The sequence below is a fragment of the Chelonoidis abingdonii genome, chromosome 9, assembly GCF_003597395.2.
Source record: "Chelonoidis abingdonii isolate Lonesome George chromosome 9, CheloAbing_2.0, whole genome shotgun sequence".
NCBI lineage: Eukaryota > Metazoa > Chordata > Testudines > Testudinidae > Chelonoidis > Chelonoidis abingdonii.
In genome coordinates, this window is record NC_133777.1 from 41,333,569 (window position 1) to 41,356,175 (window position 22,607).

At 53.3% G+C, this 22,607-nt stretch overlaps 1 protein-coding gene across 2 annotated transcripts in view; it reads right to left on the reverse strand.

The window, feature by feature from the left end:
• Nucleotides 1–1,918: 1,918 nt before the first annotated feature.
• ALPK3 (alpha kinase 3) overlaps nucleotides 1,919–22,607 on the reverse strand; it is a 95,662-nt gene continuing 74,973 nt past the window's right edge. For both annotated transcript variants that reach the window (XM_032799811.2, XM_032799810.2), the window contains 9 exons: nucleotides 13,178–15,164; nucleotides 10,138–10,285; nucleotides 8,097–8,224; nucleotides 7,476–7,511; nucleotides 6,514–6,788; nucleotides 5,534–5,622; nucleotides 4,899–5,116; nucleotides 3,551–3,599; nucleotides 1,919–2,895 (listed from right to left, as the gene is read on the reverse strand). In XM_032799811.2, the coding sequence (XP_032655702.1) occupies nucleotides 2,556–2,895; nucleotides 3,551–3,599; nucleotides 4,899–5,116; nucleotides 5,534–5,622; nucleotides 6,514–6,788; nucleotides 7,476–7,511; nucleotides 8,097–8,224; nucleotides 10,138–10,285; nucleotides 13,178–15,164 (3,270 nt within the window). In that variant the 3' untranslated portion in view covers nucleotides 1,919–2,555. The remainder of the gene's footprint in view (nucleotides 2,896–3,550; nucleotides 3,600–4,898; nucleotides 5,117–5,533; nucleotides 5,623–6,513; nucleotides 6,789–7,475; nucleotides 7,512–8,096; nucleotides 8,225–10,137; nucleotides 10,286–13,177; nucleotides 15,165–22,607) is intronic.

Consider the following 22,607-nt stretch of genomic DNA (forward strand, 5'->3'; position numbering starts at 1 on the left):
CATCCTCTTTGGAACCCCGTTCAGATAGTTGAAGGCTGCTTTCAAATCTCTCCCTCACTAGTCTCTTCTGTAGACTAAATAAACCCAGTTCCCTCAGCCATGTCTGCACTAGGGCTTCCCCTCCTGTCGTCTGGCCTTTCCTGGCAAGGATGAGGCCTATGGGGGGTTGCAAACCTGGGCTTTTGGCAGCTTTGTGCGGGAGAAGGCGGGGTTGGAGCTGGTTTGTTTCCAAGGTTGGCTCTGCTTGCGCTTTCCCTGCAGGAGCAGCCAGAGGCCGTATCTGCGCTGTGAGGCTTTGCCCTGCCACGGCTGTTGGGAAGACTCAGGCTGGCTGCTGTGAGCCCATAACCCCGTCACTACAGGGAAGCCTTCCCTGCTTCGGGCTCGTTAACACTGTTACCAACACACTAGCCAACCAACAGCGGCTCACACTCACAGAACGGGCTTGTCTCCACTAAAGTTTCACCTCCAGTGACCTGCTTGCCTAGGCCGAGCCCTGGGGTGAGCCACAAACACTGTGGCAGTGACACCTCCAGGCAATAAGCAACCAACCAACCTGAGGGCAAATAGCTAATGCAAACAAGCCCCTGCTGCTCGGCGGCCATGATGCCCTCACTTCACCACTTCCCTAGCCCAGACAGGACCTGCATTCTAATGGAACCAGCAGACAGGGCATTCTCAGGCCCCCAATCCCTGCCATGAAGAAGCAAGAAGAGAGCACATGGCCCATGTCTGCCCCTTTAAACAAGGCCACAGCCCCGTTGCCAGCCAGGCTGGGAGGCAGTAGCCAAGAGAGCTTGTGCCTGAGCCAAAGTCTGGCAGCGTAAGCCACAGGCACATCTTGCTCCCTGCCCCTGGCGCAGCTACATGCCAGCACTGAAGCCACAAGACCTAGAGACAAACCAGAAGAATGGAGGCCTGTGGGGGCAGGGCTTACAGGCTTGGGGAGTGAGAGGCACGCAGGGCTGGGGCTGCCTCTGAGAGGCAAAGGAAGGGCTCGCTTGTTGATCCCAGGAGCGGGAGGGTGTGTAGAGGCAGGGCAGAGCCGACACGGCGCAGCTGGGAAGGTGGGTTCAGACCCTCCCTGGATCCAAAGGGGTGAGCGATAAGACCAGACGAATGCTAAATTACTGGGCTAGATGCCCAGGTGCACCAGAGCAGCTCTTGGCATACAGGGGCGATAGGGAATGTGCCATCTTTCCACCGCTGAGCCTGGGAGCTGAACTGGCACCCCCAGCATGAGGTAGAACAGCCTTGAGGCTGCACTAACTTGAACAAGCTCCCGAGAAGCCTCTCTTCCTCTCTTTCGGAGGAGCAGGAGGTTTGAACTCAGCGTTCCTCCCACCACCTGCCCCTCTGTGCTGGCAAGACTGGCACCCACCTACCATTGTGATTGGTACATTACAATGCAGACACCCCAAGCACTTCCACTACAATAGTCGACAGGGAACTAAGTGGTGACATTTTAATTGCACCTGGTAGACCCCAAAGTTAACACTCCCAGCTGAGAGGCCCCTGGCAATGACTCAGGTGGACAATGCTGTATTAGTAACAAGAGACACACACTTGGAAGATTGGCTTTGCACTGCTTTGCACCAGGGAAAACGAAGAATCTGCCACATGGTTCTGTAGCGAGGGCTGGATGCTGCCAGACTTTCCAGGCCCGGAGAACCACCGAAAACACAGGGCCATCCCCACGGGGCAAAGAGGGACCAAGCAGACTGTCTAGTCATGCTCCCCGTACAGATTAGTGAGTAGGTAATGGGCATCGGGTGGGACTGGAGAGAGGTGCTGAACTAGCCAGGCTCAGGGAAGCTACAGCAGAGGTTAGTAGGGCCTGTGTACGGCCCATGAGGAACCTGAGGTCAGGGATTTCCACTGGGAGGAAAACACCAGGAGGTGTTGCGAGCCAGGGAGGACCAAAGAGCTACCATGCCTTTGTGGCACACATGCCTGAGCAGGGTCAGTGCACTGTAGCCAGCTGAAGGCTGGCAGGGTAGAGCGGCACATTCCTAGTGGCACACAAAGGAGCACCAGCCTGCTCACTCTCCTCCAGGGGTCGCCAGCAGAGAACACCAGGGCCAGGCATTGGAGCAGGGCCAGAGAAAAGCCAGCACAGTCTAAAGGAGGGGTTCGGAAAACGAGCCTCAGGGTCACCATTAGGCAATGGCCAGTGCTCCCTGGTGATCAGGCTGGCGCACTGCCCCAATACCCTCTGCACAGGGCACTGTGGTGCCTGCATGGCCCTGGCAGCTGGGCTTCTTGGCAGGCTGGCCGGCCTGGATGAGCTGTTGCTTTAAAAAGGTAACAGAGATGAGCTGCCGTGCTCCCTGCAGCGGCTGTGCAGGCCCTGCCATGCACCGAGCCAGCTCCGGACCACTAGGCTACCCAGGGCCCCCCCGCACTGGCGCCAGCCTAGTCACTGCTTCACTCGCACACCACACAGAGCGCAGCGTGGGGGGCATGCTGGGAGCCACAGGAAGAAGCGGCGGCTGGGTCCCCTTTCCAGGTGTGCACGGCGGCATGCTGCCTGCGTGGCTGCACCAAGGCTCTGACTACTGCAGCTGGCTGGACCTGTCGCTCTCCAGCGCTTTGTGCTTCGGGGCCAGCTGGGCCTCCCCAGCTTCAGTGGATTTCCGGGAGGCTTTGGGGCTCACGGCGCCCTTCCGGGTGCCCTGGGGGCTTGCCAGGCCTTTCTTCTGCAGCTGGGGGCTGGACTGGGCTGAGGGGGCTTTCCTGCCCAGGGAGGGGCTCTTGGAGCCCTTGGGCTTGGCTGGCTGCTGCAGGCTCTCCAGACTCTTCAGGCCCAGGATCTCACAATAGCGGTTACACCGGTGGGCAGCAGCAAACTGGTCCAGCAGGGCCGGGAAGCAGCTCTCCTTCAGCCCCTGGTACCTGCCAACACAGCCACACTCAGGGCCAGCCCCCTGCCAAGGAGGTTCTGGGCCAGGGCGCCCCTATCCCCACACACCCCCAGGCATGGCGAGCAGGGAGACAAGACGCCTGGGCTGCTGCCCTCTGGGCACATAACCCTTTCTGGGTGGTGGGTGGGGGTGCTGACTTTCCACTGGGCTCGCACCCCCTCCAGGGCATTGCTGCAGGTGCTCACTGCATGGGCCATGGCACTGCAGCAGGGGGCAAAGCAGCTCCTGGACCCACCATTGGGTTCTCCCTGCCCCAGACCCAGCCTCCCTCTTGCAGCCCCCACTTGCCATCACATACCCTTGCCCCCCACAGTCCCCCTTCACTTCCCCTCCACCCGCCATCACACACTAAGGAACTGGAGCGAGAAGAGGAGAGCAGCAGAGACAGGCCTGGGGCTGAACCATGCAGGAGGAGGACAGAGCTATGGCTGGCTGGCTGGCTGGCCGGCCGGCCGGCCGAGTGACGGGGAAGGAAGTGGGAGGGCAAAGTCACTGCAAGCCCTGCAGAGAGGCTGGGGCAGCCTCATCACTTGGCAGACACAGCCTGGGGTAGGGGAGAGCCCCCACAGCCCCTCTGAGAAGCAAGGTGTCTGCCAGCTCTCTGCCTCGGCCCTGCAGTCGCTTACCCTTTCAGCTTTGTAGCTATCCTCACGTTTGTGATCCTCCACCCAACGCCTGCAAGGGAAGGGAACAATCACCAGCCTCAGGCCGAGCCCGATGCAGCTCCCACAGCTGTCAGCAGAAGCCTGGCCGCAAATTCTGCCAGGACAGTAGGATTTGGCCCAAGGAGTCTCCTGGCTGGAGTCCAAGTCACTGAGCCTACCGCAGGGGCAGGGTGGGCATGAGAGATACCGGGGGGGTCCCTGTCACCCCTGCATGGTCAGGATGGGCACAAGGGGCATCATCACAGGGTCCCAGTGTCTCCTGTGCAGGCAGGGTGGGCGCAAGGAGCACCGGGGGGGGTGTCACCCCTTCTTAGGCTGGGTGGGTGCGAGGGGCACTGGCACGGGGTCCCAGTCACCACTGCATGGCAGGATGGGCACAAGGGGTACTGGCGTGGGGTCCCAGTCACCCCTGAGCAGGCAAGGTGGGTGTGAGGGGCACAGGCACAGGGTCCCAGTAACCCCTGCGGGGTCCTGGCAAATCACGTTTAGGCCCTGAGTTGCCCTCTTTTCGATTGAACGCGCCTTTAACTCTGTCCCTCTCTGAATTCCCTCCTTCACACATGCTGGCAGGGATGCTAGTGGAGTAACAGAGAGCCTGAGGAGGGGACAGTCCTACCAGGAAAGGAGCGATGAGCAGTGACCAGCCTGCAGAGCCCCTCCATACAGAGACCACAGCAGCCCCCACCCATGTCGCCCCATCATCCAGTGGAGCAGAGATGGAACAGTCCCTATTTCACACCTGGCTCAGAGAGGTCACAGGCCAGGGCTTTGAGGGGGCTCTTGGTTTGGGTGCCCTGTCAACACGCTTTCAGCCGCTGGCTCCAGCTGCCACTGAGCATTCTCTGCACCTCTGCAAATCAGGCCCCAGGGGTCTGGAGTTGGGGACCATAGAGGAGAGGCTCTTTCTGAAAGCCTGAGGCCAAGGCCCTCAAGCCAGTGGCTGGCACAGACAGGAACAGAGGCCAGATCTCCCTGGTTCCCACCTCCAGGTGCCAATGCAGGCTGCCATTCCAATACATCCTTGATGGATGCAATGCTATGAGAGAGAGACTACTAGGGAAAGGCCCTGCCTGCCACCATGCCTGGCAGATGGCAGGGGGGTGGCTGGAGTCCTTGGCTAAGGGAGATTTTCCCATCTCCTTTTTCCAGCAGCCAAGACTTCCTTGCTCTCTCTCAGGAGCGGGGCTGCCAGGACAGTGCTGGGTGGTGTGTTGTAGGGGGCACCACTGCCCTGGGCCCTGTGGTGCTGGGCCAGAGGAACCAGGGACTCCTCCCTCACCGGGGACTAGACAGCCGCCTCGGCCCTTACCTTCCATGTCCGTCACAAGGATGTTTCCATTTGTCCACTGGTAGAGCCAGTGCTGGAAGGCACAGCATTTCTGTGCGATCTCTGAGCTGCTCTGCACAGCCAGGCTGCCGTCCCGCTCCTTCACGCAGTACCGCTCAAAGGGCCCTACCAGGTCCTCCTCGATGGTGGCGTATGGGACAGTGTTGGCAGGTCGGTAAATGAGATACAGAGGTATGATCCTGGACAACGGTAAATGGCCCGGGTCAGCACAGGGCAAGCCAGAATATAGGCCAACGGGCTGGCTCTGCGACGAGCATGCAGAGCACATGGCGGACCCCAACCCAGAGCCCACTGCCCCGAACACCGTCCCCTGGCTGCTCCCTGGGCCGGGCAACAGCCTGTCTGCAAGCTGCCCCCACCTCAGCTAGTGACTGGACTTGCTCATGTTAGCCCAGGCCCCGGGCCCTTCCCACACAACGCTCCCAATTCAGCTTCTTAGTGCACTGGATTCCTGGAGCAATGGGGCGGAGGAGGCCATGCCAGTGCCACCAACCCCGGATCCTCCCTCCCTCAGCCCAGTGATGCTTGGGGTGGGAGGAGGCCATGCTGCCCTGTGCCCCTTCATGCTCAGGATGGCGGGCAGAGGCCCAACTTACTCGGGCACTGCCCCGAAGTCTGGGATGGCCCGTGCTTCAGCAGCAAAGATCTTGCAGTACTCCCGGCTCGAGTTCTGGATTTTGCACTCCTGGGGATTCAAGCGGAGTCATTAACCCTTGCCCCGCCCTGTGCCAGCAAGCCAGGTTCAGACAGCATCCTGCTCCTCCCGGAGAGCTCAGACGGGCACCGGGATGTATCCTTGCTGGCAATCAGGGGATAAAGGGCAGCTCAAACCACCAGAGCCTCCCCACCATGCAGTGTGGGGGACAGCAGGCATGATGGGTAAGAACACTGGACAGCCACGGAGCAGGCTATGGGTGCTGGCCTCTGTCCCTCAGGGCTTGTGTGACAGCAGCTAGCTCAGGAGCAGAGGAGCAGGCAGGACGCAGTCCAGGACTTGGCAGGCAGCATAAGGGACAGCTCAGAAGAGGCAGGCAGTGGCAGGAGAGCAGAGGTCAGGGAGTAACTGGCCAGAAAGGCCAGCAGGCCAGGAGCCAGTGCCCAGGCTGGGGGAGGCTGTTCCAGGCACTGGGATGTGTATGAGGAAAGGCGGGAGAGGGAAAGCAGGAGGACAGAAGAGGAGTGGGGCCAGGGTTGGACAGGCTGGCAGGTGCAGGGGGGCGCTGAGGAGTGGCAGTGAGCTGGGTAGTGAGTGGGGAGCAGGCCAGGTGGACAGGGGTGGGAGGAGCATGCTGGGCAGGAGTAGTGTGCCAGGTAGGGGGAGGGACATACAGGGTAGGGGGTGTATGTGTGCAAAGTAGGCAACAACAATCAAAGCACTGAGCCAAGTCAGGGTTTTCAGGCTGTCCTCACACTGCAGGAACAAGGGGGTGTGGCCTGGGCGCACCCACCAGGGAGCACGGAGGGAGGGGGCGTGGCCGGGGCCTGCCTGCCGGGAACATGGCTGGGGCCCGCCTGCCAGAGAGTGTGGGGGGAGTGGACGTGGCCTGGACAAGCCTGCCGGGGGGCTTGGGCTCACCTGGATGGTGATGTCGTAGTTCTTCTCGATGAGCGTGTTCTCGTTCTTGGTCCCGAAGACAATGAGGTTGTGCACTTTGATGATGCAGGTCCGGCCGGACTCGAAGACGGGCTCCAGGCCGTAGATTGTCCTGGCGCGCCAGGCTTTGCGCAGGAAGCCGGCACCCACCTCCACGTCCTCGCTCACAACACGCCCAAAGAACTTGTCCCCCCAGTAGCCTGAGTCGGCCAGGCCCTTGGCGAACACCATGGGGGTCATTTCGATCTCCTCGCCAACTGGCAGAAGGAAAGCAGCGAGTTAGTGGTGACAGGTGCTGCTGGGAACAGGGCAGCTGAGCAGGCACTAGGCTCTTCCTTCCGGGGTGTGCAGCAGGTTGGGCCCCTAGTGCAGAGAGAGATAGGGAGGGCTGCACACGCAGACCCAGGAGGAGGCAGCTTGGGAACAGCTCTGCTGTAGGCTAACACCCTCCCTGGCTGACTGGTGGCATGGTGCTCACAGAATCACAGATTATTAGGGTTGGAAGGGACCTCAGGAGATCATCTAGTCCAACCCCCTGCTCAAAGCAGGACCAATCCCCACTTCCCTAAAAGGCCCCCTCAAAGACTGAACTCACAACCCTGGGTTTAGCAGGCCAATGCTCAGACCACTGAGCTATCCCCCCCGAGGAGCCCCTTGCTTCAGGGCCTTGAGAAGAAGCTCCAGGTCTGTGATCAGGGAGCTTGATATCTGGCTGGCATTAGTCAGCTGCCCAGCACAAGGCCTTGCATATAGACACCGGCTCGTTAGGGAGGAATGGCTGGATCTGGCCATGCCGCGCTTTGTGGTCACCCCTCCCACTGGGCACCCTCCCCCACCCCAGGCGCAGCATCAACACGTGCCATGAGGGGGCACTGGGCTTACTCTGAGCCCAGCAGTAAGGGCCTGGCCGGCACTCACTGCTCCTCTGGCTGCTCCCACTTTACCTTCAATTTCTTCTCTGGAGACAAATCCCGACAGCACTAAAGGAGAAACAGAGCCCTGGCTGTTAGTGCCCTGAGGTGGCTGGGCCTGACTATCAGCTGTTCATCACAGCCCTTTCCCTGCCCCCGCTAGGGACACTCAGACCTGAAAGTGCCCTGGCAGTGCCCACGCACACCTGCACTGGTGTGACACAGTAATTACACTGAACGCTGGGCCCTGCTGTGCCCTCGCTCTCCGGGCCCTGCTCACAGCCGGGCCAGACGCCAGAGGGAGGAGCAGTGGGATAGGGCTCCTAGGCCCAGGGCCGCCTTGTCAGAGAGACCAGCAGACAGGCCAGCTTCTACCCTTCAGGAGAACAGGCCAAGGCCCAGCCATTGGAGGGACTCTCGGCATGGGGCTGGAATCATTCCCTGTCCCAGGTTCATATTGCTGGGTGATGGAGCATGGAGAAGGCTCTTTACCGCAGGCCACTCCTGATCTCTCTGCCCCTGGCAATTGCCTGGTATCCAACCTGCCCCCGCTCCTGCCCCCATTGCCCATTATCCAACTCATTCCTCTGCCCCCCTCCCGACATCCAGTAACCAACCTCCCCCTCCCCATGCCCCATACCCAACCCACCTCACCTTCTGCGCTGAGCAGGAAGTCAGTGGAGTCGGTGCCATACTCATTCTCGATGGTGCACTGGTACACACCACAGTCCTTCCGGGATGCCTGTACAATGGCCAGGGCTGCCTGCCCCTCATCACCTGAGCTGAAGGACAATGGAGTCAGCCTGGAGATTAGTGCTGGGAAGCCCTGTAGTATCTGTATTGTGGTAAGGCCTATGAGCCCCAGCTGCGGACCACAACCCTACTGTGTGAGGAGCTGTACATACCCACCCATCCAATGAAAGGACAGGCCCTGTCCCACAGAGCTTTCAGTCTGACTTCAGCCCTGCAGTGGGTACATGTGAACTGAAAGCCAGGCGAATGCTACCAGGAGTGAGGTATGCAGCACGTTGGGAAAAGGATCATCCTGTGTGATCCAGCGAGACACAACACAGGGGGTCTCAGGAAGCCACCTTGCTGCTTCCCGACACTCAGGAGCTATGGGATTATTACGGTTTCCTGCAGATTGTACTTGAGGAGAATGAAGAAGAAAAGAGACACCACCCGCTTCCCACAGCAGTCCGCTTAAACTCCAGCGGGCTGGCAGGAGGACAGTTTCTCAGATTTGAGTCTTCTTTTTAGGGGACAAAGGTGGAAATCTTCCTCACATTCTCTGCAGTGAAGACAGATGCAAATTCATTTAACTTCTCTGCAATCGCCTTGTCTCCTTGAGTGCTTCTTTAGCATCTCAATTGTCCAGTGGCCCCACTGATTGTTTGGCAAGCTTCCAAATTGTTTTGTGGTTGGTTTTTAAGTCTTTTGCTAGTTGCTTCTCAAATTCTTTTTTTTGGCCTGCCTAATTATAGTTTTACATTTGACTTGCCAGAGTATATGTTCCTCTCTATTTTCCTCAGTAGGACTTAACTTCCACTTTTTAAAGGATGCCTTTTGCCTCTCACTGCTTCTTTTAATTTGTTGTTTAGCCGCAGAGGCAGGTTTTTTGGTTCTCTTACTATGGTTTTTTAATCTGGGGCATACATTTAATCTGAGCCTTTGTTATGATGTCTTGAAAAAGTTTCCATGCAGTTTGCAGGCATTTCACTTTTGTTCAGGAAGGGTGTAACCAACAACAGGGGCCACAGCTCCTTACAGAGAAGCATCTAGTCTGGTGGAGCACCAAGCCCTGGGCCTTCTCAGTGAAGCCAGAACATCACTTGTACTCCTCATGGCGACCACGTGCTGTGGCTGAACCCAGAGTCCAATTGCCTGGGGGGCAGACTGCTTTCCCCTGCCCTTATTAGTGTTTCCCAACTCTCCCTGTGCCTCCATTATAGGATGTTGGGAATGTGGGTTCTGGAGACAGTGCAGGCCCTGCTTCTGTCTGACTTAGCCCCTTCCATGCACAGTGCAGAAGGACATCCCATTGTTACAGGCTGGGCAGGTGTTCCCTCAGTGAGGTGCATGGGATTCTTGTTCGCTCTCTGCCCTCGGAGCTGGGCTCTGAGCATTAGCGTCTGCTGTGGTTAACAAGGAACAGATTCTCCAGTTTGTTCTGTCCCACCTTGACTTCTCTCTTTCCAGAGCCAGGGGGTCCCTGTGCTAATGGCCGGGTGTACTTCACTGATACCAAGGGATCCATATTTGGACTTGTTAGCAGGGGACACCTTCACCCCAAAAGAACCAGGGTGGGTCTATGGTGTAGGCGAGAGATGTGACTGCCACACATGTGGACAGAACCAAACTAGTTTAAATCTGCCTAGATCAAAGCCAGGTTGAGTAACAATAGCAGTGAAGCACAGGTGGTGGCTGATCAAGTATGCACCCGGAGTCCTGGGGGGGGCTGTACTCCAGAGGCTAGCCTGCACCGCTTGCACTACACACTATTGCTCCTAGAGCTGGCTTTGCTGTTGCTAAATCAAAGCTAGTTTGGGTATGTCTACATAGGCTGCAGTCACATCTGCCGGCTGCAGTGTGGATACACCCTCAGAGCTGATAAATGCAATGGGCAAGGCTAGATTTAACACATCGGCCACAGGATATGCACAATGAGTAAAATACAGCAAAACTGGCAGATTACCTCCGTCTAGCTTCTGCTACGGGGAACTCGTCCTTGTACCATGTCAGCTTCGAGTCACTCAAAATATTGAAGAACTGGCACCAAAGTTTCAGGTTTCCTGATGCATCAGAAAATTGTTCTGCTCTGATCTTACGAATCAGCTGGGGGGCTAAGGATAAAGGTGCAGAGACGGGAGTAGTGTGAGACCAACAACATACATATCAATTCCACTCCACAGACTAGCCCTTGGTCATTCAGTTTGTTACCAATCCCTGGGATTAGCATAGGCCCGTAGCACAGCTTTCACCAGGCAGGCTTTCAAAGTGCTATTCAAACAGATACAAACTATATAAAAGGAGGAATGCAGCACAGCAGCTGTTTGCAACAATGAGAAATGAAGAAAAATACCAGATCCAACCTGAAGTGCAGAGGGAACTCAGGGAGTCAGAAGGCATTCACCAGAGTGGGAATTTTTGCGGTACACACCTGCTTTTTCCCTTGGATATCAAGTGGCCCCAAGGAGACATCTTCAGTTTTAAAACTCATCTGAAGGCTACTCTCTTCCTCCCCCAGTGCCCTCAGAGACCCCAACAGCACTGACTGCGAAGGTGGAGCGCCACCTACGAGTCTGCACCACCACTTCCTGCACCACCAGTGTAGTGAGTATCTCCCATCCTCCTCCGAGCCACCCTGGCCTGGCTTAGCTTGTCAGGTGGCAGATCTCGGCACAGGGCGGGCAATGGCACCAAACCGCTCTCGTTTTGGTGGCCTTAACAGAAATTTGAAATCAACACTTTAAAATATGTAAAATATGAGACAGGAAACAGATCCGCCAGTGCTGCAGTGGGACCGAGGACAGTTCAATTGCTCTCCAAACTTTACTTACTGCATAATCAGGTTTGTATCTTTAATGTGGAGTAGTAGGGGGAAAGGTAAGGCAGCCTAAACCAGGCTTCCTCTGTGTGTGCAGCACAGCAGAGACCAGAACAAGCTTTCAGATAAGTTGGCTTTCACTGATGTAAGCAAAGTCTGGATGAGCTCTCCCCTGATACCTAGTGGTGAGCTGTGGAAAAAGACTTCAGAAGTTGATCTTGTTTGCCTAGGTGCTCAGCATGATGGGATTGCTTGTCCAAATGATCAGTTGTGGCTGGTGTTGGATTCCCCAGTCTCCTTGTCATTGGGGCAGGAGTAATAAAGGGTTGTTATCCTTGTGTGTAAACCGAGGGCAGCAGAACTGTACCTGGCATTTCCCAATGGAGGGACTCACCCTCAACTGAGCAACACTCGCTAGGCAGGGGACATGGGTTCCAAAGCATAATAAGTTGAGAGAAGGTGGGGGTAGATATTGGTACTGGGTGGTTTGGGCCTTGTTTAAGGATTGTAGACACCATTGGATCTTGTCTCTCTCCATGACATAATAAAAGTACTAATTTAGATTCAACTGAGAGTCTTGTTATATACTGCAGAGATGAAATCACTGATACCTAGGTCTAAGAATTAGATTTATTTTGGGACAATGTCTCTCTTGCAAGAGACTACCCAGTGTGCACCAGTAGTGAGATCCCCCCACAAATAGTTCAAATCACTAAGAGCTATGATAAGGGGGTGGGGGCCTTAAGACATCTTAGTGAGTGACCAGCTGGGTGGCTGGCGGAGAGGTGTGGTGAGCAGCCAGCAGAGAAGCTGATGGAGATGGCCAGAGCAGAGCCCCGCAGAGGCGTGGCAATTGGCTGTTGGGGCAACGAGCGACTGCCTGAGCAGTACAGCGTGTAAGGTGCCTCCTTACCCCCTCCACCCCCGCCTTCCACACAGGGTGGGAAGTGAACTCTGCAGATAAACCTCTGAACTCTGGGGCTGCACTGGCCAAGGACAGCAACTGTGAGTGGGGTACAGAGAAGGGATGGGCATATTAAAGGGACTTTTGGGTTGCTGGACTTAAGACCATCAGGGGAAAAGGACACTGCCCACTTACTTGCGGGTGGGTCTTTTTGCTCATGGTTTGTGTTTATGAACCCTAGTTGCGGTATTTTTCCAAATTAATGCTGAGTTAATTCCCTCCTTTTAATAACAGTTTTTGCTATACTCAGACTCTGTGCTTGTGAGAGGGGAAGTATTGCCTCATAGAGGTGCCCAGGAGGTGGTGTGTAATTGCCCTAGGTCACTGGGTGGGGGCTCGAGATGGTTTTGTGTTGTATTGTTGAAAAGGAACCCCTAGATGCTGAACCTGATCCTTGTTGCTGCTGACTTCACCTAGCAGAAGCGTTACACTTAGATCCCTCATGACACAGAGATTGGGCAAGTCCCATGTCTGGTAACTCAAGTGATCACAGCATCATCTCTCTAACTCCGGGAGCCTCACAGTGAGCTACAATGTGGTCTACAGCAGATTCTCCTTTGGGGGTTCTGCAGATCCTTGGCTCCCAGCCCTTACCCTAATCCTGGCTTTGGTCCTCCTAACCCTAGAAAGCCCCAGCAAAGCCCGTCTCTCTAGTGCTGCTGATGGTGGGTGTCTCCTGCTCTCACTGCTGTCTGTGTTCTGGATGCATACTTTAAACGGGGGGCCCTGGGTAATTACTTAGTAACTGTACAGGCTTTCGGGATGTGAACTGCTCAGGATTCTGCTCTGCTTTCCAAACTCCACAGAAAAGGAGGTGGATCCTTTCCCACCCAGGCTGAGAGAAGGGGACACTGGTATCTGAAATGGCAGGGTTCTTTACCCTGGTGTGACTTCTCCAGTCATCTGCCTTCGATGGGAGCAGGAGATGCCCCTTTGGACTAGCCTGTACCCATGTCAAAGGAAGGACAGGCATGGGTAGGTCTAGAAACCTGCGGAGATTTCACATTCTGCATGTTACCCATTCCCAGAAGTCCTCGTGGCTCCCTGCTACTGCAAGGACATGTCACTGCTTCCTGCTGCTGTCCTACGTACTCCCACAGCAACCCCTCCAGGCTCGCAAACTCTGGGGGTTAGTGTGTACTATATGTAGGGTGAGAGACTGTGTCTACATCTCTCCTGCCTGGGGGTATCCCATGCTGTCCTTGCCTCTCATGTTTTTCTTACCTTTAAATGGATTGTTTGTTTTCCTTGACTCCCCTGCCTGTCCTTCCTGCTTAGTGACTTCAGGGCCTTCCGGGGTCCCACTGATTTCCTCTGAGGGCTCCTCATACGCCTTGGGAACTTCAAGTGTCGCCATCTTTCTGGGGAGGGTTGGGGAGTGTCGGTCCATAGGAGGAGACAGAGTTGGAACAGCGGCTTGTAACAGAGCTGGGTTCTTCCTGGACTGTCGGGGAGACACAGTGGGGCTGTCCCTCTTCAGATGCACTTGGCTCTCTGAGGCTGCAGCCTCTGCCTCCTCCACCTGCTTGCTTTTGGCCAAGTATATCTTGCGTCGAGCCCCAGAGGCAAGCTCCTCTGGTGTGGCACAAGGTAATGCTGCAGCCAGGTCACTGGAGTTTTCCTTCGCGCTGCTTTCGAGATGCAGATCAGAAAGCCCATTGTCTGCCTGTCTTGTTCCCTCAAGGGGCATGTTACCCACCACGATAGAAGGAACAGAGAGCAGGGCAGACCCTTCTGGTTCAGATGCCTCCCTGGCTGGCAGTGTGCTACATGTTAAAGGACTGATACCCAGAGCCTCTCTGCTGGTAACTAATTCTTGGTTAATCATTCCCGTGAGCCTTCTAGACGTTCTGGGGCTTAAATGCAAGCTCTCTGCACTTTGGAAGAGTTGGTTATTTTGCACCCTTTCTAAGATTTTCCTTGATGTGCCAGGGCTTAGCCCTGCAATGCCCACTTCCAGCAGTGCTTTCTCCTCCCCAGCAGGCTGGCTCTCTTTCTCTTCAGTCTCAGTGTCCTTCTCTGTGGGGCCCTTACTTTTATCCGGCTCCGACGAGGACATTTTTAAAAGCAGAAGTAAATAATTCTTCAAGGAGGACACTAGGTTTCTGTGCTGTACTTTGTGCTCCAGGGATACTTCCCCATCCGGAGTTCTCTCTTCAGCCCGCGGAGCGAGTGGTGCTTCTGTTTTCAGTTTAGATGTACCTGTAGAGGTCATGCTGTTTCTCCCAGCTGCAGCCGCTGGCTCTTTGCCTGGAGTCACAGCTCTCTGCTCACTTTCCTCCCCACTCTCAGGAGTCAGTGACACAGGTGCCAGCTTGGCACTGCGCTCCATGGCAGGGCTGACTGGAAGCCGCTTGCGGTGAGGCATAGCAGCCAGTGTTGGTGCAGATTCATTTGTTTTCCTAGTCTCCATTTCTCTTGTCATGTCACCTGGTGGCTGGGCTGCTGATTGTTTCCCATCAGCAGGGGCTTCTTTGACTGGAGAAGGGGAAGCTGAGCCTGGTGCTTCCACAGACTCAGAAATCTCTGCAATGGCAATGGGACGCAGCTCTTCCTTACTCACCTGGGTGGAGACCGGAGCTGCCTGTTTAGGCACCCAGGACACCCCACCCACCACTCCATCTGCTTGCTGTGAGGTCTCATGGGAGGGCTCCACAGGGCTCTCCTCTACCTCTATGCAGGACAAGTTGTCCCCTAACCAGCTTCCAGCTGTCTCTGTTTCTGCAGTTAATGGCTGAGCAATCTTCTCACCCTCCCCCATTCCACTCCAGCAGGCACCTGGCTTAAGCAGGGCTTTGCCTCCAGGCATACAACTTGCTTTCTTCAATGCTGACCCAGCTGTAGCTAGCTCCTCATTCTCCTCACTTGGAGTTGGTCTTTGCTGGGTCTCTTTGCCTGGGAAATTCAGGGAATGCCCTGCTCCCTCCTCTTTCCAAGGTGGATGTTCCTCCCAGCTGGGCTGTGTGAGGCCAGGAGAACCTGCCAGAGGCCTCTGGGAACTCTCCTGGCTTATTTTTAGCATCCCTGTTCCTCGCAGCCTGGGGCTGGATGGCTGTTCAGACTGCTCTGTCTCTCTCTCCATGCGTATGGGCTTCCGTCTTGTGAGCTCCTTTAATTGGCTGGCTTGAGAATTAGTGTCCTCCGTTGGCTTCAACGCTGAATGTTTCAGGTCACTGGTGGAGGACACCACCTGCTTCACTGCCTCCCGAGCCTAGGAACAAAAGGGAAACCATTATTATGTTATTGCCTGTATTCACTTGGCGTTAACTTAGAACCCTGGGCCCATCTACACTACACTGCATGGGGTCCGGATACCATATTGGATCATCATCTGGTCTTGCCTCTGTGGATAGGACCAAACAGTTAGGGCCTGATTACAAGGGGGTTGAGGGACACTAGATGGGGAGGCCCTGAGTTACTACAGAGAGTTTTTCCCAGGTGTCTGGCTGGTGGGTCTTGCCTACATGGTCAGGGTCTAACTGATCACCATATTTGGGGTTGGGAAGGAATTTTCTCCTGGGTCAGATTGGCAGAGACCCTTGGGGGTTTTCACCTTCCTCTGCAACGTGGGGCATGGATCACTTGCAGGTTTCAACTAGTGTAAATGGTGGATTCTCCGTAACTTGAAGTCTTTAAACCATGATTTGAAGACATCATTAATTCAGCCAGAGGTTGGAGGTCTATTACAGGAGCAGGTGGGTGAGGTTCTATAGCCTGCAATATGCAGGAGGTCGGACTAGATGATCACGATGGTCCCTTCTGACCTTAAAGTGTATGAGTGCCCCTTGCTCCCACTGATTGCAGTTAGACCTGTGGGGGTTCAACACCTCTGAAAAATCAGGCCCTTACTTGTAGCTATGCTCCTGCCATGTAAAGACCATGGCTCCATCACATTCAATTCTCTTCTCTACATGTTCTCATCCAGCACTCAACACCATAGCATTGGAGCACCTTCCAGCAGTGCATTAATCAACGTGACTAGCTTCTGTCATGTGGTGTTTGTTCTCCCAGCATCTCCTCAGGATAAGACGTGCGTGCAGTTAAGTGTCTTGCTGAATTTTTTTAATGTTATTGTTTTACATGCCCATGCTTCTTTGTGCTTATGTTAGTGAAGGCAAGATCAAAGAAACATGCCTGGCACTTGGAGCTGAAAATGGGGAGGTTTCTGATGGGGAATTCACGCCACAGTCTCAGACCAGCCACTGAGGAAGTTGTATTTCCCACACCGATGAGCTTTACTCTTATTGCACAGTGCTCCGTGGGCTGGAGGAGCAGAGTTGCTAACCGCAGGGCTGGCTCCAGGCCCCAGCACGCCACGCGCGTGCTTGGGGCGGCATGCTGCAGGGGGCGCTCTGCCGGTTAACGGGAGGGCGGCAGGCAGCTCTGGTGGAGCAGCCGCAGGCACGCCTGCAGGAGGTCCACCGGAGCCGCGGGACCGGTGAGCAGCAGAGCGCCCCCCCCACGGTGTGCTGCTGTGCTTGGGGCAGCGAAATAGCTAGAGCTGGCCCTGGCTAACCGGAGTCTTCGTGCCAGAACTTTCCCTTCATGTTACACAATTGTAACACATCAAGAAATGGCACACACAAAGCACATAAGCCTGGGGAAGCCCATTTCCCAGTAAAAGTGGTATGTTGTTGTTGACTGCAAATCCCAAAATGTAGATGTCATGATGAAACAATGGGAGAAACACTCTCTCCCATCTTTCCCTTAGCAATTCCTGTGAAAAGGGCATGGGGATGCCAGAACAGAGCAGAGGAGAGCAGAGCAGAGGTTCTTCTACCCCAGCATCACTCTCCAACAATGATCAGTACCAGAAGCTGCAAGACAGCCCTCAACTGGCAAATATGGGATAATCTCCCCCCTGTGAAGGTCTCATCCTAACCCCTAATAGTGAGAGATCAGTTTAAAGATGGAAGCAGGAGGTTTTATCTCCTTTCCAAAACTTTTTTAAACATCAACTATTATAACTAGATATTTCTGATATCCATACAAACATCCAGTCTCCCTCTGCTAAATTCTTGACCACTCTGACGTCCTGTGGCAATGAGTTACAAAGTCTAAGTACATGTTGTGTGAACAAGTATTTCCTTTGATCAATATTGACTTTGCCATCTTCCAATCTCTTGTGTCTTATTCTTGTGTTATGAGACAGAGAGAACTGAAGACGTTTCCGATTTACCTTCCCTAGGCCAGTCATTATTTTATATACTTTTATCATGTCCCCTCTTATCTATCTCCTCTCCAAGATAACAATCCCAATCTTTCATCTTTCTTCGTATGAGAGTTTTTCAAGCCACTAATCATTCTTGTCACCCTTCTCTGAACCCCTCTAGTTCCTCAATATCTTTCTAGAGATGAGGTGGCTAGTGCTGCCCATGGTATCCAGATGAGGCTACTCCATTGATTCACATAAAGGCACAAGTATATTCTCCATATCATTCACTATCCCATTCTTTACACAGCCTAACATTCGGTTTGCTTTTCTGACCTCAGCTGGACATGAAGCAGAGGTTTCACTGAGCTGCCTGCAACGATGTCCAGAGCTTTTTCCTGAGTTGCCAATTCGTTCAGAACTCTGTAAGGTGTATGAATGGTTCAAATCATTCCCTCCAATGCACATCACCTGGCATCCTCCCCTCTTCCCTGTGGGGCAGTTGCTATCCCCGGTCCTTCCATTTGGGCAAGATGAAGTTCGGGGTCACAGCAGCATCACTGCCGATGTGCCATGTGGCCATGCGATCCTCAGTCATTACCCTTCCCTCTCACTACCACATTAGCAGTGGGGTTTGGCATCCACAGCCATGTATTCTTGATGGAAGAAGGTCACGGCTCAGAGTACAAGTTCCCCCTCACTCACGCAAAGCAAGACTCTCACTTGTGCCTGAGCCCACGCACTGCTCCATATCACCTAATATAGTCAAGTGACAAGCAGCCTCCACTTCAGCCTTGGTGATGCAGAGACGATGTGCTTCTGAGTGCTGAAACCTCTTGAAAAACCTGATAAACCATTTATGTGGCATCCGACTATGGGCACAGAGGAGGCCCTAATACTCTCCATTAGCTGAATAGAAGTGCAAAAAGCTGTTTCCTTGAGTCCCCGCTAGCAAATCATCTGCCCTGCAGGGCACTCAGAACAGTCCCCAAGAACCTCCAATACACTCACTCCTGAGCTTCCCCCAAGAGAGGAGGAGCTGAAATCAGAAAATCCCTAGGAAGCTGTTAATAAAAGCATTTCCTGCAGAAAGGATCAGAGAGAACTAGCTTCTCCAGCAGTCATATTAACTCACAAACCATTTGTTACCATGGAAGGCCAGTTGCAGGCACTCACCCTGCCCTGAGTCCTCCAGCTCTCCCGAAATAGGAGAGTTGAGATTTAAAGGTTAGAACCCCAGCGAAGCAGAGCTAAGGTACCTCACACCCCCACTTTACAAGAGCGTTACCTAACATCAGCAAGCAAAACAGAAACATTGGAGAACCAGGAAACAAAGAGCTAAGGTGACATTTCCCACACAACCTCAACTCTGCCCCTACATCCATGTCCAATGGAATGGTACAGCAGGACTTTGATTCACGCAGGTCAATGGGCAATCGGTGTAGCCAGTTCACCTCCACTGGCCATGGGGTACTTGCTACTATTTCACAGGTATCACCAGAGATACTCTGACTTGCCTCAAAAGAGGATCACAATACAGAACAGGATTTCCCAATATTGTCTTTTCTGGAATTGCCACAGGAGTGTTCTCAAATTCCAAAGGGGAGAAGCAGCAGGAGAGGTGACAGCACACAGCAGCAAACTTTGTAACAGCATGACCTGTGTGGTATGGGAGAGAATGAGGGATGGACAGCCTATAACCATTCCTCCACCTGTGCATCCACATAGGGAAGAGCAGGTCTCAGTGTCACAGGTATGTTGGCAATCAAGAAGAGTGATGGGTATGCGGCTGTGGTTAGCCAAAGCAGTTCTGGCTGCCAGGGTCCGGGCTATAGCACAGCTCCAACTGCTTTGAAAGTCTCTTCAGCTGGGCTGTGGTGGGCACGCACTCGGGGCGAGCCACTTCCACTGCTCGTGCTGCTGCAGCTACATGCTATTTTTATTGTGCTAGCCTGATGAGAGCTAGTGCTGATATGTTTCCTCCAGCTGGGAATCACACGCCCAGCTTCAAGTGCAGCCATGGCCATTAACAGTCAAAAAAGAGGAGCAAGGACACTAGAAGAGAAGAAATGTTACAACAAGAATGGCAGACAGGTACCCCCATTGCAAAGTAAGGGAGAACATTCAGATTCCAAAGAGAAAACACCTGGCAATGTGACCAGGTAACATCTACACCATCTCTATCACAACCACCCTTGAGGGGCTGTGCCTGCAGCTGCAACACAACACTGCTAAGCAAAGCCCGGCTCTGTTTCTTGATATGACTGACAGTGCTGGTGTGCTGAAAGAAGTAGCATGCTTCACTGACAGTGAAGAACTTGAGGAACAGCAAATACAGGATACAGGTGGTGAATTCACCTAAGCAGCCCCCTGCAGAAGGAAGCCCTGGAGGCTCGGATGCAGTCACTAGCTTTAGCCTAAAGCTATTTGTTAGTCCGTGGTTATTTTTAGCTTGTGTGTTTTATTCTCCTTTGAACAAAAGAAAAACGGGGTGAGGTGGAGAGATGTAATGGTGACCCCTGGAGACAATGGATACAGATCCTGTCATGGGAAAGGATACTAACCTTGTCATCCCAACCCAATCATGTGATTGGGACTAGGCAATAAAGTACAGTCTCTTTCCAGCTCCTCTCTGTCAGACTCTTATTACAGTGCATACAATCTTTGAGGTGAAAAAGATGGCCATGGCTTGGACTACTGGGGATGGGGCTGGAGAGGAATGAGTCAGTTATGGCAGTGTAACAGAGGAAGACCTGGCAGTCTCGGCAAAGGCGTGGATGATGGAGGAGACAACTCATGTGATCCTAAAGTGCAAGCCGGGGGATCCAGAAGATGGTGGAGTTACAGAGTGATGGAGGGAAGGGGTGTGTTTGGATGAGTGAAGAGGAGCTCAGTTTGACGTGCTGGCAGCAGACACCCTGGAGGAGAGATCCCTGAGGCAGGCAGACATGCAGGACAGCAAAGACAGGGCCAGTCAGGATGTAGCAGTAGCTGTAATCTATGACAGAGGAGGAGATCATCCCATGGGTTGGTCTAGCGGGAGAAGAGCTGGCAAACCTCACAGAATTTGCAACATCTCACAGAAAAGAGCTGCCTTGGATGAGCTTCAATGTACACCATCCTCCCAGAGCTTGTTCATTTTAGCACAGCATGACAATGTCAAGTCAAGGCCTTGTAGTGTGGACACCTTATTAGACCCAGGCTGTGAGGCCAGGTGATGGAGCACAAATTCCATTTAACCTCAGCTGATTAGAAAACTGAATGTTGTCAAAGGATTTCGTAAAGATGCTCCACAGCAAATATAATTAATGTCTGTTATCTGTACTGTAGCAAGAGCACTTCCTATTTTACAGCATTTACACCATGGACAGAATGAAGAGAAGCAGTTAATTCAGAACCAACTTCTCTGATCTTTGGGTCAGAAGTGGATCAGGCTTTGGCTCCAGTTTTCCCACTACAGCCAAGCTCTGCTCAGAGGGAATCTATTTGAGATGGTGCTGATGTCAGTGCTGGAGCCTGGAAAACACTGACACTAACGCGCTGTCCAGACCGAGGGAAAGATTTTTGTTTTTGTTTTAAAACTCATGACAGTCAATTAGCACATTCTAACCACCACTTAGTACCCAGTGTAGACGAGTTTAACACCTTTAGGAATGCCTTCGCTAGCATAGTTCCAATAGCGTTACTACGACCAGCTAATGTTCCAGATATGACTCTCTATGTCTACACTAGGTGCGAGATGGCATTTATCCACTTGTTCGTTAGGGAGCATGTTTTCTAAGAGGATGCGTTTTCCAGTGTAGACAAAGCTCTAAGGATAGCAGGACATGACTGGTGCCAGACACCCTCCTGATCAGGAGCAAGCAGCACAAAGCGAAGTGGCAGGCGGGAAGGTCAGGAGCAGTGTTGCTGTGGATTTTTGTGGCATGCCAGGGATTAATGCAGCAGCTTGATGGTAAGAGAAGTGATATGGCCCATGGGGGCTGTGTAGTCAGCTTAAAGAAGGGTCCAGGGGACTGCCCTGGGATAACTGCAGATGACTCCAGGATACAGAACCTCAATTCTTCTTCAAGTGCTTGTTCATGACAATTCCAATCAGGTGTGTGCGCGTGCAGGTGCATAGCAGCCGGAAGATTTTTCCCCTAGCAGTATCCATCGGGTCAGTCCGGGCGCCCACTGGAGCGGCACCATCATGGTACTCAGTATAGGTCCCTACCAGCCCCACCACCCCCTCAGTTCCTTCTTACCACCGGTGACAGTTAGTTGGAACTTCCCTTTGCTCTTGTCGTGACAAGTGCATTTGGCAGTCTGTATATAGTTCTCATTAGTTCAATACTTAGAGTTAAGTAATTAGTAGGTACTTTATTTAGTTCTTAAGTTTCCTTTGGAAGGGCTTCCCCTCAAGCGCTATCCCAATGCAAGGGCATGCTGTGGTCTCCTGTCTTCAAAGCCTGTGAGGTCTGAGGCAAGCGTACGCCCAGAAGTGACCCTCACACTTTGTGTTTGGAGGAGAGCCATCAAAAGGATCGCTATAGGATCTGCAGGGGGTTTCACCCCAGGATACTGAAAGATAGAGATCAGCGCCTGAAGATCCTCCTACTGGAAGCAGCAGTTCAGTTCCAATGGAACCCCAATGCCGAGCAGGGATTTCCCTACACCGCCCCTAGTGGGGGTTTATACTCCCCTTGAATTCCCACCCCCTCAGTTTTGTGAACTAGTTACATGAAGTGTTGCCAATTTAGTGATTGTTTGGACATTTGAATTGAAATTGAAACATTAAGACACACTTTAAAAGCATATAAAGAGTATGATAAAATACATGTATCTGAAAAAAGTATAATAGATTTGAAAAGTATGAACATAGATTAGCTGACTTATACAGCTGTTGTTTTTTACGACAATGTCAGTGCATTCATTTCGGTGATATTGGCCAACCTAATAATTTCAAATTATGATTTGTAAGCAAAGTCTAAAGGAGCTCTCCCTGACAGCTAGTGATGAGCTGGAGACTGGGGGGAAAGGCCTCAGGACCAGATTGTATTTACATTCACATCTAATCTACCTAGGTATCCAGCGAACAGAACTGTGTTGCCCAAGTGATAGATTTTTGGCTGGGGTTGAGTTACAAATCACTTGATTGCTGGGGTAATGAAATGTTGTTATTCTTATTGTATGAGTAAAGGGCAGTAGAACTGTACATTAGCCTGTGCTGATTGAGGGCATCAAGAGGGAGGGTGGGGACAGCTTTTGGCTTTTGGTCTGCCTGAGTCACAAGTATTGTTTGACCTGCCCCTCTCCACTGTTTAACGACAGAGCTTATTAGGCTTCATAGATCAGGAGTGGGCAAACTACGGCCCGGGGGCCGCATCCAGCTCTTCAGAAATTTTAATCCGGCCCTCGACCTCCTGCCGGGGAGCAGGGTCGGGGACTTGCTCTGCACAGCTCCCAGAAGCAGTGGCACATCCTCCCTCTGGCTCCTACACGTAGGGACAGCCAGGGGGC